At 54.0% G+C, this 14,974-nt stretch overlaps 1 protein-coding gene across 7 annotated transcripts in view; it reads left to right on the forward strand.

Annotated features, from left to right (window-relative positions):
• The window catches only part of RALGPS1 (Ral GEF with PH domain and SH3 binding motif 1), a 276,710-nt gene that overhangs the window by 221,686 nt on the left and 40,050 nt on the right, over positions 1 to 14,974 (forward strand). For 6 of the 7 annotated variants that reach the window (XM_047069704.1, XM_047069713.1, XM_047069722.1 and 3 more), the window contains exons 10-12: positions 63 to 200; positions 2,711 to 2,804; positions 7,829 to 7,896. In XM_047069704.1, the coding sequence (XP_046925660.1) occupies positions 63 to 200; positions 2,711 to 2,804; positions 7,829 to 7,896 (300 nt within the window). Of the gene's footprint in view, positions 1 to 62; positions 201 to 2,710; positions 2,805 to 7,828; positions 7,897 to 14,247; positions 14,335 to 14,974 lie in introns of all 7 variants that reach the window. The other variant, XM_047069752.1, reaches the window with a different exon arrangement.

Consider the following 14,974-nt stretch of genomic DNA (forward strand, 5'->3'; position numbering starts at 1 on the left):
TGCTGTTTTGTTCTGATTCATGGCGAGTGCCCACCATTACTATATATCTTCTTTAATTTTAGGGATCTATCTTCTGGATTTAATCTACATTGATTCTGCATATCCTGCCTCAGGCAGCATCATGGAAAACGAACAAAGATCCAATCAGATGAACAACATTCTCCGAATAATCGCTGATTTACAAGTTTCCTGCAGCTACGGTTAGTACCCCTGGTTGCTGGAATTGTGAAATCTTACATCACTGAAATTTGGATTCGGCACCTCATCAGTGAGAAAGCTCTGGGAACCAGGTGGTCCCCACAAAGCTCTTCATTTTAATATCTTGAGCACCCACCATGTGCAGGACCCTTTACCCACAGGCTTGATCTTCAAAGATGATGAAAACTAGATGTTCCCATCTCTGTGTTACAGACAAGGAGACTGAGGCTGAAGATTGTTCAGTCGCTTGTCTAAGATCATGCGTCTGGGGGTTGGCAGCGCCCAGGTCTTTCTGGCTCCCAGGTCATTCATCCACGAAGAGCTTTGTGGGCAGCCCCTGGGCAGGTCTCCTCCAGGAGGATTCAGGGACCCAGATTTCTCCATGTTGTGGCTCCACCATGTCCCCTGGCCTTAGAGACCTCCAGTGGACTCCACATCCACCTGGCAGATGCAGGAAGAAAGAGAATCATCCAAGAGTAGATTTTATGGGCCAGATTTGTACATAATGCTCATCATTTCTGCTGGGGAGGCTAGGAAACGTAATCTAGCTGTGGGCCTGGAAGGAAAAGGGAAATGACTTGGTGAAAACTAGCCAGGCTCTGCTCCACATGACCAGATCCAAAGTGTGATGGATGGTCGTCGAAGATGAGGTTGAGGAACTGAGAAGTCAGAACGCTGGGTGGGGCATCCACGCAGGTGTCGACTTCCCCCAAGATGATGGCGGACTCCGCCGTGTGCAACTACGTTGTGAGCCAGGTGCCCAAGTCCTCCAGGAAAGGGCGGGAACGACCAGGGTGCCAGCCGGGAGAGGTCAGCAAGGAAGAGAGGGATGGGTGGTAGAGCTGCAGGAATGGGCCTCCCTGGGGCAGGGTTTTCACAAGAGGGTGGAGGAGTAAAAAGTCTGGAAGCAGCAAAGGGGGACAGGAAGGAAACCAACCCCACCTACAGTTCACAGGGCATGAGAAAACTGACAGCCTCCACTGGGGAAGGCCATGGGGAAGCCAGGGTGGGGCTCTGCAGGGTGGGCTTGTTGAAGCCAAAGGCCCCCTCCACAGGCACTTCCAGATCAGCTGTCCTGACCAGCGGAGCGGCAGGGGGCCCGGGCTCCCCGTTCAATCCTCCCCCGCCCAGGCCCTTTTCCATTCACAAGTACATCAGCCCTCACTGTCCTGCCAGCCTGCAGGGCAGTGACACACGCGGCTTTGGGGTCAGACTCAAGCTCAAATCTCAGCTCTGCCTCCTGAAAAGTCACTTTCTCCTAAGTCTGAGGTTTTCCCATCAGTAGCAGTGGGGACGTAGTGCACGCAGAGCCCTTACCGCATTCCAACATTTGAGTAGAGTTCAATAAATCCTCATACCACTGTCACCTTCATACCTGCATCTTCTCTATCATCAGCTTTGGGAAGCAGGTGTCATCATCCCCACTTTCGGGCAGAACACGGGCTCTACAGGGGCGCCTGAGTGGCTCAGTCGGCTGGGTGTCCGACTTCGGCTCAGGTCGTGATGTCACGGTCCGTGAGTTCGAGCCCCGCCGTCGGGCTCTGTGCTGGCGGCTCAGAGCCTGGAGCCTGCTTCGGATTCTGTGCCTCCCTCTCTCTCTGCCCCTCCCCCACTCACACTCTGTCTCTCTCTATCAAAAAATGAATAAACGTTAAAAAAAAATGTTTTTTTAAAAAAGAACACAGGCTCTAGAGATACAAGAGGATCTGTTCCAAATCTCACAGTTGAGGGGCGAAGCCATCAGGGGCTCCTCACAGCACCTGGACGCACGTCCCTGAGAGCCAGGGCCCTTCCCCACCCCCTTTCTTCTCCTCTTCACAGCCCCCTTTAGTGCCTCCCCTTCTTCCCTTAACTTGTTCTGTCCCTCCCCGTGAGGAATGGCGGAGAGGACCACAGAGTTTTCGGCCCCCTTGGAATAGTGACCGTGGAGTTCTGTGGGGAGCGTCTGACATCAGTCACTCTGGCAACAAGGCTGTGCGACGTGGCCAAGGCTTCCAGGGACGGAGTCGAAACCTGGCTCTGCCACTTCTCAGTGATGTGATCTTTGCCAGTTGCCATAGTTTCTTTCTCTGTGCAACAGGCACCTTATTTTCCCCCAGTGAGGCAGGCGTGACAGTTAAAGCAGATGACTTCTGGAAATCACCTGGTACCTAGCCCGGCACAGCAGGTGCCCAGGCGTCTAGACCCCTCCCTTCCTTCCCTGGATGGAGCAGCTCCTGCCCGTGGGCCAGACTCTCAAGCTGTGCTAGGACCTGGGTTGGACCTCCACACCAGGCTGGATGGGCCTTGTTCATTCATCTTGCATTCTTGTCATGCAGGGGGTGGGAGGCCTGCCCAGTTACCCCACGGAAACCTGTTTTAGGGCACAAACACCTGGCTCTGGTCTGTTCTGGAGGCCTTTCTCTCCCCAGCCAAGGACCTGTGGTGATTTCAGGGTATGTGGCCCACTTCTCATATGGGGCCTGGAAGTGGGGAGAGACTGAAGCCTCTGGGTTTCGTCCGTGTTTTGCAGATCACCTCACAACCCTGCCCCACGTGCAGAAGTACCTGAAGTCTGTACGCTACATCGAAGAGCTCCAGAAGTTTGTGGAGGACGACAACTACAAGTAAGTGCCCGCCCCCTGGCCTGGCCCTTGGGGACCAGCGATTGGCTGGTGATGTCACTACTTCACTCCGGCAGCACCACGCCGGCACGCTCAGGCACGGGCACGTCGTGTGACCTCTGGCCCCACAGAGGCCGAAGCGGTACGGTCTGAGCATCTCCTCCCGCTTAGCTCTGCCCCAGCCACCCAGGCTCCATGTTCTGAGGAAGGTGTTCTGTGAACTTCTCAGCCTGGCTTACCCACATCGCATGGGTGATGGGAACTTAGACTCCACGGCGCAGGCTCTGTGCTCCGGACTCTCACGAGTGACTCCCCCCTTCACAGTGCTGGCTGGAAGGACAGCATCCTAGCCATACATCCAGCCATACATACTCTGTTTGCTGGCTGGCAAACAGAGTCCTCCAAGAGCCTGTCTCATGGATGAGGCAGCTCCCCATGGCCCCGGCTTTCTGCAGGACTCTCGCCATCCAGGACTGGCCGAGGCCCCGTCTCCATCCCGTGCAGCCCTTTGGAGTAGACTCAGGTCCCTGAAGACCCCTGTGGGTCCTTTGCTCTCATCTTCCACTCACCCCACTCTGGCTTTCAGTTCTGTCTTCATTTGTGCCACCTGGGAACTTATCCAGCATGTCTATGTATTTAGAGGGAGAAGGAGGATTTTTCGTATCAACTTTGTCTGCCACATTGATTGGACATCCTCTTGGCTCATTTTCAGCTTGAGGCCAACTATGAGCCTCAGTGCTTTTCATACGACCTGATCTATCAAGACAAGGCTCAGCCATCTTGTAACTGATCATTTCCCCTGAATTGTCAACTTTCCAGTGGATTCTTTCAAATCTCATCTTATTGGCTGCTTCCAGCATGCCGTGTTCCTTTGGATCCCGTTATTCAATGCGTTGTTTTTTGCTTTTTCTTTTAATCTCTTCCAGTTTCATGTCTGAAAATGTGGCCAGTTTGGTTACTTGGTCTTCACCAAAGTCACTGAAAACTATAGAGAACCGTGGTCACTAGGGACACTCCCAGGTTACTCCTGATTTGCTCACTAGAGCCTTGGGGACGGCTGTTCAAACAGCTCCACATCTGGCCACGTCTACAGTAGTCGTTCTCAGCCCTGGCTGTGAATCAGAGTCACCTGGGAAGCTTTATAACCAACCATATGTTTGTGGTAGAGCCTGGAAATTTGTATTTTCTCAAAGCTCCCTAGGTGGTTCTAATAATTAGCCATCTTTGGGAGCATAGACATAATAATGTCTTTAGTTGTTATGGTATAATATTTTACTAAAGCAGAGTATAATACGAAATTTTGACCTATCACATAATCATTAACAACAACAGATGAAGGCGAGAGATGACCATTAAAATTATGTTTGCCGCCAGTTAAGCTCATTTTACTTACAAAGCATTTGCTGTTCCTAAAAAGAGTACCCTGGAGTGTGAAATTATTCCCATTTAGGTTCTGGGATAATATTTTCCATTCATGTGCCAGTAGTACAATTAAAGAGACAGCAGTTTTTCATTAACACTAATATCCTTTAAGGAGAAAAATGGTCTATAAATACTTCTGACCATGAGATAATCCTTGGACAAGCTGTAGGTTGTGAGTAATTACTCCTTCCATTCTGAAGGACATTGAACACCCCAGCACTTACTGCTAAACAACAGTCAGCCTGGATGTTACAAAGGCCCTTTGTTGTGGTCCAAGTGGGCAAGCCAAGGGAAGAAGCCTGCACTCTCACCCCCAGGGCCCAGACCGCTGGGAGGCCCCCAGGGAGGCCCTGGCTCTGGGTGACACAGGACATGCAGGGCTTGTGATTCTACATGAGGAACCCACACTCCATGGCCCAACTCATGCCCCAAACTTGCTCCCCATCCGAAAGGACGCAGTGGCTTCATTATTACCTGATGACAAAGCATTTCTTTATTTTGTCGTATTTTATTTATTTTATTTTATTTTATTTTATTTTATTTTATTTTATTTTATTTTTTATTCTGTTTTATTTTATTTTTTATTTTATTTACTTATTTTGAGAGAGAGTGTGAGAACACGGGGAGAGGCTGAGAGAGAATCCCAGGCAGGCTCCGCGCTGTCTACACGGAGCCCGATGCAGGGCTCAAACTCACAAACTGCGAGATTATGACCTGAGCCAGAATCAAGAGTCAGATGCTCAACCGACTGAGCCACCCAGGTGCCCCAACAAAGCATTTCTAACACCTTGTCCCCATCTGCTTTGGAGACACTGTGCCAAGGGGCCCAAACAGTGCTTTGTTTTTCTTGACTCATCTATTTCATTTTATTTAAGAACATTTACCCAAATTCCTACTACCTAGAAAACATGACCTTTAGCATTAAGTGAACAAAATTTTGGACATTTTTTTATGCACAGGAAGTGCAGATAGACATAGAGAAGGATGGACAGATGGATGGAATGATAGAATTTATTAAAATTGGACCATGCTACACTTGCTATTTTTAATTGAAAGTATTTTAACTTAACCAGAAACTGAAATAAAATGTAAGGAATTGCTTGCTCTTCAAATAAATATTTCTTCAGCACAAGAGATATAATTTCCTAAAAGGGTCTTCTAAAATTAACAAGAGAGGTCAGGAAAAACATGAAGACGCTTGAGTCAGTGAGTTCTGTTTTCACTGGGTCTCTGCCGTGCACAAGGTCAGTTGACTGGTTAGGAAAGATGAGAACATCAGTCCTCTGCCCCCTTCACCTCCCCTTCACCATCATCCAATTTTTTGTTAGTTGTGTTATTATTACTACACAGTCCAAGTTTATAACATACACATCATGTTCAGGAACCATAATTCCTACTGGTTAGTGTTTCTAAACAGATTCAATTCTTACCACCTGTGTTCTTCCACAGTTTTCCCATTCCTGGAGTCTTTGTTTTAATGACTCCCTTATTTAGCTGCATTGCATCACGAAGCAGGTTTTCGCAAGTCCCACATGCTCTGATTTCCCCCGTGAAAACATCCGCAGGTGACCAGGCCTCCCCTTGCTGGGCCGCACGCCTTTGCGTCTCTCCCCCAGGACTCTCGGACCCTTCTTCTGTAGAGAAGTCTGAGCCTTTTCCTCTTGCAAGTGACTTGTTTTATCTGCCTGGTGGGTAAAGGATTCCTTGAAGTTCAAAAGCACAACAACAGGAATGGCTCCGAGGGTTCTGTACCAAATTTCCCTGGAACCTGGCGTGCTCTTTTTTCAATTCAGAGTGATTCTTTGGGTTATCTTTGACTTCTTCTGTGCCATTTCTTGGCTTGCCTCTTTCAAGGACTCCGGGCATCCATACGTTGGGTGCTCTCTGCTTTCCATGTCCCCCAGCTTCTTTCTAGTGGCTATAATAATCTCTGTCTTTTCATTGACAGACACCCAGATGATCTATTCATTTGGTCCTTGATTGGTCCCCTAGGACCCCAGGCTCCCTTTTCGTCTAACTCCTTTGTGCCATCTCATTTTTCAGGTCTTGCTTTATTCAACCCATGTTCTGAATAAGCTGTTCTGCTCAAAGCACTTGGGGGGATTTCCTTGTGTTCCTCGGGGCTGCCTCCTGGGCCGAGCAATCTGGGCAGTGCTCTACTCTATTCTCTCTCCTTTTTTGTGTGAGAGGACATTTGCTAGCTTGCCACACCAGTTCTTTTTGCTTGCTCGCATTTTGAGAAGCTCCATCTGGGTATTCCATGGCTCTGATGGAGGGAGGTGACATCTGACCCTGCTCCCACGTGTGTGAGATGGGCTGGCTTTTCCTCCTGCTGTGCTGTTAGGTCAAGGTTCTTAAAGTCCTTCTCTTCTTCGGTAGCCTGGGGGAACACAGGGCTCAGGCTCCAAGGAGGCACAGGGAGCACGCAGTGTGTTTTAGATACCGGGCTCTATTAAAAGGCCTGCATTAAGGTTTCCTCCATCTTGTAGGGGACTGTATCCCATGCCCTCAGGTTTCAAATGTTTATTTATTTTTGAGAGAGACAGAACATCAGTGGGGGAGGGGCAGAGAGAGAGGGAGACACAGAATCGGAAGCAGCGTCCAGGCTCTGAGCTGTCAGCACAGAGCCTGACGCAGGACTCGAGCTTATGAGCTGCGTGATCATGACCTGAGCTGAAGTCGGACGCCTAACCGACTGAGCCACCCAGGTGGGCAGTCCTGGATGCCCTCAGGTGTCAAATCACCCCCTCAATGGAGCCTTCATTTCCGTCAGCGTATCCACATGCCGTCCACCCATTTCATCCGCTTCTCGCCAACACCTACCGAGAAGCCTCGGAGGGCAGGATAGGAGCCGTGCTGCGTTACGCCTCTTGGTCAAACTCTACAATCCTTTTTCTTTCCTTGGCTGCAAGTTTCTGAAGTTCATGGCTTCAGTTCATGCCCCTTTTCTTGCTGAGTTGCATCTGGTAAGTTCTTCTACCCCTAAGCCTGTATAACTATTTGTTGGTTTTGTTGGTGGGGGCGTGGCGTCTGGCATCTGGCCTCACTCTGCCATCTTCTCCCAGAAGTTCTTAATCAGTGCTTTAAAAATAACAACGTTGAGGTGCCAGTCCTCATGATGCATCCATTGCCTTGTGCCTGCCTGGGGGTGTCCAAGAGGGGGTGTGGTGTGATGATTAGAAACTCTGATTTCAGGTCAGACAGTCCTGGCGCTAGTTGCCTGCCCGCCCCTTGCTAGCCCACAGATTTGGGAAAGCCGCCGAGCCTTGCTCTTCCTCAGTTTCCTCATCTAGTAGCTGGGGACAATAAACGTACCGGGTCCAGGGGCTTGTCTTGAGAACGAACACATTTGTGCCCAATAGATACTGAGCAACGATGACTCTTTTGACTGTATCTTCCTTAACCGTTGTTTCTGGGTCATGGAAATGCCCTGGGGAACCACACAGGGAAGTGGCCGAGATCTGGAGCAGACCCCAAAGTACTCCTGGGCTCCGAGACTGTAGCCCTTGGCAACAGTCCCGTCTCCCGACTCCGAACACACATGTGATCAGTCCCCCTCTGACACCCCAGAGCCTCTCTGATCTTGTAAAAATCTTCCCTTCCAGACTGTCACTCAGAATCGAACCAGGAAGCAGCTCTCCGAGACTGGTCTCTTCCAAGGAAGATCTTGCAGGTATCGTAGCCACCTCGAGTGGGGACACACCGCTGGTAGCCCAGGCATGGCTGCCGGGGCTGGCCCTGACTGTGGGTCAAGAGCACAGGTGTAGGTTGGCAGACTCCGCACTCCCGTAGCCCTCGCGCATCAGCCTTCCGGGCTCCTAATCCATGGGGCCCCCGTGGGACGCCTCTGGGCTGGGGCTCCCTGGAAGAGCCTGGGACCCAACAGCCCCAAGAGAGGCCAGATCAGGATCCCAGGCTGGGAACATGCACAGGGTAGGGAAAACTCTAGGATCTTCTCTGAGTCACCTGGACACTTAATCATCGGGCCTGCTGCCCCCGGTGCAGGTTGACTGCCCTGGAGGGATACACAAGGTGCTGGGTATTTGGTGCCACCAGACACAGAGGGCTCGCCTTCCTGTAGCATCAGCTTTATCACATACTGGGACATACACAGTGTCCCTAGTGATCAGGGGGATGGGGACAGGGTTCCCATCAGAGGGATGTGGGAAATAAGAACAGGCCTCGAAACAATTGTTTAGGGCCATAGAAGGAACAGTAGGAAACACTAACCATTTGAGACTGTGTCTTCAGGAGGTGATGCCAAAGTCGGAGCAGAGAGTGGGCTTGAATCGAAAAGCGTTCTGCCCCCGAGTCTTGCTCAGATTAGTTTGAGGACGAGGCCTCTGCCGCCTTTTCTGGTTAACGTGCCCTAACAGGATCAGCCAAGTCTCTGGCCTTCCCCAGGTGTCAAGAAGTCCCCACAGCCACACTTTATCTTTCCACCCTCTGGACGGTGCCCGAGGATTTGTCTCCTAGTGCTCCTTCCTGCTGTGTGATTGCATTACTTCCTCCCCTGCGGCGCCTGGCCCATGCCTCCTTTTCTCTCCCTATGTGCACGAGCCATTGAGCAGAGAGAGGTGGGAGGGTCTGCTGTGAGCCAGGCACCCAGTGGAACGAGGTGACGACCTGCCCACACGGAGCTTAGGCTTTAGCAGGGGAGATGGGCCGCAAAAGCCGCTAGGGGGTAAGGCGTGGCCCAGGAAGAGAGATGGCAGAGAGGGGGCCTTAGCCTTGGCTTGAGGGGTCAGCTCTGCCTCTCTCCAGGGACTCTCTCCGGCCACAGGTCAAACTCAAGTCTCATCTCTGCTTGAGAGAAGCAAGGCCTCTGGGAAGTTCCCCAGCCAGGCTCCTTGCACATGCCTGGAATGTCTTTCCCCTCATATTTCCATGGTCCACTCTTGCTCGTCGTTCTAAACTCAGAGAGACTTTATTTCAGCTCTTTGTTTCTTCATGACACCCTAGTTTGTAATTGTTCTCTTTGGTCACTGGGCCTCACTTAGTTCCTGTTGAGTCTCCAGCTCCCCTCATAAGGCTTGTGCTCCACAGATGCTCAGCCCTCACAGGGTTCACAGATGAATGACTGGAAGGGAGGAAGCAGCAGGCCGAGGCTCCGGGGGGGCCTTTGGTGAGCACTGGCCTAGAGCACAAGCGGGTCTCGTGGCTGTAGCCTCACGCCTGGTCTTCAGAGAGCCTCCCCCTCCCCAGCGCCCTGCACACACCCACCTGCAGCGCGGGCAGCCTTAGCTGCCAGCCTCGCCTCCCGAGCATCAGCCACTCGGCCTGCAGGCTGCTTGTTATCAGGGCACCTGCCTCACACCTCCTCCCAAAAGAAGAGCCCAGCTCCCCCACCGCCCCTGCCCCGGCCCCGGCCCCCCGCCCAGTTCTGCACTGAGCATCAGTGGCTCCCCCTGCTAGGCCGGAGGCTGTAGACCAGGAGCCAGGCTCAGAGAACTAACCATGCTAATTGCGGGCCTCAGGAGCTGGGCCTCTCACTGAGCCCCAGGCAGGAAAGGAGGAGCTGTATTGACTTTTGACCCCTGCCTATGATGAAAACCAGTGCCGGTGGAGAGGGCCGGGGGCACCTGGGTAGCTCAGTGGGTTAAGCATCCAACTCTTGTTTTCGGCTCAGGTCATGATCCCACTGTTCGTGAGTTCAAGCCCTGCGTCGGGCTCTGTGCAGACAGGACAGAGCCTTCTTGGGATTCTCTCTCTCTCTCTCTCTCTCTGCCCCTCCCCCTTTCTCTTTCTTTCCTTCCCTTTCTCTCTCTCTCCCTCTCCCTCTCTCTCTTTCAAAATAAATAAATGAACTTTAGAAACAAGTGCCCAGGAGCCAAGACCCAGCCCCTGGCCCAGCTTCATCGAGGTTCGCCAGACTCTCCTGTTATAGCCACCATCACCTCCCTCTGGCTCTGTTGTTTATTAGCCGTAGAGGCCAGAATCCAGCAAATCAACCCACCACCAGTCCGAATCCCCGCGGGGAACAGATGCCCCCCCCCCCCACCCCCTGGCCCGGCTCACATGAAGAGACTAGCAAAGGTGAAATGGGAATTGCAAAAAGAACGGGGAGACCCCAGCACCCTAGGCTGAGGGACCTGGGACAGGAAAAGTGTCACCCACTCCAGCGATTGCTGAGCTGAGGAGGACTCGGCATCTGAGGGGCACACAGAATAGCCGGCATACCCGCCAAGCCTCGGTTTCTCCATCTGTAAAGTGGGCGTTGTCGTGTCTCTCTCACAGGGTTGTTGTGGGAATGTGTTGAGAACCCGTGTGTGAAACACAGTGCCTGACACACCGAGCACTCGCATCAAGGGTAGTGTTATTAGGATGGTGTGATGGTCGTGGGTATTATGATTGTGCCTCCGTCACCGAATCAGCCTCCAGGTTTTAGTGAAACACTGCTGCCTCAGGGATACTTTTCTTCCAGCGGACTCCACCCTCCCGCCCTCCCAAGCTGGGGGGTCAGGGCTGTTAACAGTTAACACCGGGGCTGGCAGGCCGTGGCCGAGGCCAGCCCGCCCCTGTTTTTGTATGGGAGCACACCACACCCATCCGTTGACATTGTCTGTGTCTGCTTCCCTGAGAGTGGCCGAGCTGAGTAGTTGGGACAGAGACCCTATGGCCTCCAAAGCCTAAAATACTCACCCTCTGGCTTTTTACAGAAAGTTTGCCAACCCAGCGTTGCACACTCTTGCAGGGACGGTCTGTGCTTCTCCACAGCTCTTCCCTCTGTGGGAAGGACACCGTTACCTGTGCACATTTGTCCCCTGTCTGCCTTCCCCACCGCACTGAAGGCCCCCTGAGGTAGGGACCACGGCCAGCGGCCCCGGAGCCTGGCCCCCGGGCGCCTCGCCTGCCCTGGGGTCTCCTTCAGGCAGGATCTCTGAGCTGCTCGCCTGCCCTCGGGTCTCCTTCAGGCAGGATCTCTGAGCTGCTGGCCGGGCCCCTGCGGGCACAGGGCTCTGGGAAGCAGCTCCGGCCGCCCGCCGACTGCTGACTCCGCACTCCCTTCCAGGGAAGTGCTGACGCGGCAGTTTTCACACGGTGGTGCGAGAGCGGCTCACAGGCGTGTTTTCCACCAGTTTTCCAAAGCCCTGGCTCCCACCCGAGAAGCAGGATGTTAAGGTTTTCATTGATCACCAGAGAGCCCGGGAGCGTCTGGAAGGCTTCCGATGCACTCAGTGGTCCTGGCTTCCCACCCGCAGCCTCGTAGCCTCTCCCAGGACAGAGAGGCTGCTGTGGCCTGGGACAGTCGAGAGGTCCTGTGGAGGGAGGGACCAGAGGGGCAGCTCCCAGGACGCCGTCCCCACTCTGGCAGTCAGACCGGGCTGCGTGGCAGGAGCCCGACCAGGCCCAAGGACAGGAATGTGCCTCTTGCAGTCCCAGGAATGGGAGGAACGCAGCCTCCCTCAGCTCCTCAGGATGGGGGTTCAAGCTACAGCTCTGGGCTCCCTTTCCAGCAGTCAGGCACCCGCCCCCACACCTGCCAAGGAGAGGCCCCAAGATGCGTTCATTGGCTTTTGCACTCCGGACATACATGCCAAGGGCCTGCTGTGAGCCAGACGTTTGCAGTGAGCCAGGTACCCAGTGGAACGAGGCAGAGACCTGCCCGCATGGAGCTTAGGCTTTAGCAGAGGAGACAAGCAGCAGAAGCCGTGAGGGCACAGGGCGTGGTGCAGGAAGGAGCCCGAGGAGGCCAGCGTGAGCACGACCGAGATGGCCGGTGGGCTCCCTGACCCTTCTGTGCGGCTGTGCCCACTTCTCCAGCCAGCCCACCCCCCTCAGGCAATGAGACCCGCTAACTCTAGCATTGGGAACAGCCGGTCGTGGGTCTCTCGGAGGCCGTGGTTAGTGCCAGCGTGGCCCGGAGCTGATGCTGTGCCCTCTGTGTCTGTGAGAACCCCTGCGCCCCACAGACGGCTGCCCCGTCTCCACCCCTGGCAGTGACTGTGCCGGCAGCTCCACACCAGCAAATAGACTGTGAGAACGGAAATGGAGAAACCGTCTCAGTTTCTGGGCTGGGAGGAAAAAGGGCCAGGAATGCCACGTTTTCAATCCCCATCCCCCTATATGTAATGTTTCGTTTATATAAATGAACTAATATTTTCCTGGAGAGCAAAAATCATAAAGAACGTTGACCCCCAGAGAGGGCAAGTAATGTTTGTGTGTGCCTTGGAACCGATGAAGACATTTCCAGATTCTGTTAGCCCCGCCCCCACGTGGCTGAACCAACTGACAGGTTTTCTAAGAGTCCTTGGCAGCAAAGCAGGGCCATGGAAAACCTGAGTGCGGGCCTCGGCCTTTTCTACGCGCACCTTCAGAACTGCTCTCGACATACCTTCGTGTCTTCCTTGTTTTATTGCCTCTTGGGTAGAAGCCCTGCTTCGGAGTCGGGCAGACCTGAGTTCAAAGCCCAGCTCCAGCACTTCTTAGCTGTGGGACCTCGGGCGATCGGCTTAATCCCTCTGAGCCTCAGTTTTCTTGTTGGCGAAACAGCAGTAGGAATAAATACTTCACGCAGGCTTACTTCGCGGGGCTGAGGCTGTGCCAGAAGAGCCCTTAGCGCAGCGCCTGGCACATGCTCACCCCTCAGGATTTCTGGCTCCGGGCCCTCATAGGGCAGGCCCTGATGCTGTCCCGATGGAGGGACAGCATGACGCAGAGCAGGGGACGGGGAGCCGGAGGGCCCTCACCTCAAGTCCAACTCACCAGTCACCAGCTGTGCCGGGTACCGCTGCTGTATAACCAGCCACCCTGGAACCTAGTGTCACAAAACCATCATTTTGTTACATGCACAGGTTCTGTGGATCAGGAAACAGGACGGGACACAGCCAGGAGGGCTTGTCTCTGCTTCACAATATCCGGGGCCTCTGCCAGAAAGTCGAAGGTTGAGAGGGACTCAACGACTAGGCGCTGGAATCATCTGGATGTGCGTGATGCTGGCTGTTGACGGGCCACGGCTGGGGCAGAACGCGTGTGTACACGTGGCCTCCCACGTGGCCTGGGCTTCCTTACCGTATGGCAGGCTCAGAGTGGTCAGACTCCTATATGGCAGCGTTCCCCCAAGGCAAACGTCCCAAGAGCTGGGTGGAAGCTGCATCATGGCGTCTGCGTGACCCGCCTCGGAAGTCACGTAGCCTCGCTTCTACTACACTCTGTCGGTCAAGGTCCACCCTGGTCCAAGGAGAGGGGCCAGAGACCCTACCACTCAACAGGGACCACGTCAAGAATTTGTGGACGTGTGTTAAAACCACCACGCCAGCTAGTTCGCGGTGGGGGAACAGAGGCTGGATGATGACGATGACGATGATGATGATGACGACGACGACGGCGATGATGATGACGACGACGACGATGATGGTGGTGGTGGCGGCAGCTAGCGCACACTGAGCTTGTACTCGCTGCCAGACACTGTTGTAAGCACTTCCTGTGCTCATTCAGGACCCCCACGCCAACCCTCATTCAGGACCCCCACGCCTACCCTGTGAGGTGAAGGCTGATATCTGTATTCTGTAGGGGGAGGTGCTGGGGCAGGAAGGAGCAGAGCCAGCCGCTAAGCCCAGGGGTCTGGACTGGTGGTTGCCTGTATCCCATGCGTGGGACAACCAGGATGCGCTTGCAGGTCCCGAATTGCTCTGGGCTCCGTCCCCATTGCTGCTGGTGTCTGTGCGGTATAGCAGTCAAAAGTGTGCGGCTGTGCCCCCTTCTCCAGCCGGCCCACACCCCTCAGGCACAGGTCTCTCCCTATGTCTCCCGGTGTCTGTGCAGTCATCACGGCCCTGGGTGACAACTTTGGCACATCTGTGCCTTTCTTAGAGACATTTTTGGGTCACACACTCTCCCTGCTTGGTTCTTAGAAGGCTGGTTCTGTGTGAGAGTCACAACTGCAAATCTGATTTGCCATTAAATCTTCTTTGCTCCCCCTAGCTGGGGGCATGAGGCCTGACCTCTCATGGTCAGGGTTGGGGGTGCTTGGCCCTTCTCCCCACCAGGCCTTTCTCTATCTCTGTTGGCTTGCTAACCTCAGGGCCTGCCACAGAGGACATGGTCTTAGCGGCGGGCACTGCTGTCTTGGGGCCTCCAGGTGACAGTCAGTTCGTTGATGCTTCCTCAGGTGAACACTTCCATGGGATCCCACAGGTCCCTTGACCTAGACAGATGCAAATCCATTCTGGGGCCGCTGCAGCCCCTTCCATGGCCCCTCAGAGTCTGTGTCCACTGCCAGCTCCTTGCTGCTTGGGTCCCTGTGAGCCCTTCGTTGATGGGAGGCCACAGCCATCCTTGTCCTGACAGACTTGCAGATGCAGCTGACCCTGGTGTGGCTGGGGCCGTGTTGGCTCCCATGACTGAGCAAGGCACTAGGAGTCCCCTGGGTCTCCCAACTGCTGAGGACATATTTCAAGTTCCCCAAGCGGTCTGTGGGGACGTCGGCCTGCGCTGTAGAGTAGTGAGCAGAAGAAGAGAGCACCCCGTGGGCAGGGCTGGGGACTCTCCCTTCCACAGCCTCCTCTGTTAGCTTTCATAGATTTTCAGAATGGGCGAGGGGCTCAAGAGCTGAGAAGCCAGTGCCTGCCTCTTCGCTCTGGAAGTTCACATCTCCGTTCCTCATCTCTCACCTCATGGCCTGCTATGTCAAGGTCAAGCAGAGGAGCAGAGACACAAGCCCGCTTCTGTCCAACTCTGCTGCCCCACTGTGGCCCAGCCCCCCTCCTCCCCCCACCGCGCCGCACACGGCACCGGCGGCTTCCCCTGCA

This window comes from Lynx rufus, unplaced genomic scaffold (assembly GCF_022079265.1).
Source record: "Lynx rufus isolate CCGP_SWC_20201006 ecotype Redwood Valley unplaced genomic scaffold, mLynRuf1.p SCAF_10, whole genome shotgun sequence".
In the NCBI taxonomy this organism is placed as follows: Eukaryota; Metazoa; Chordata; class Mammalia; order Carnivora; family Felidae; genus Lynx; species Lynx rufus.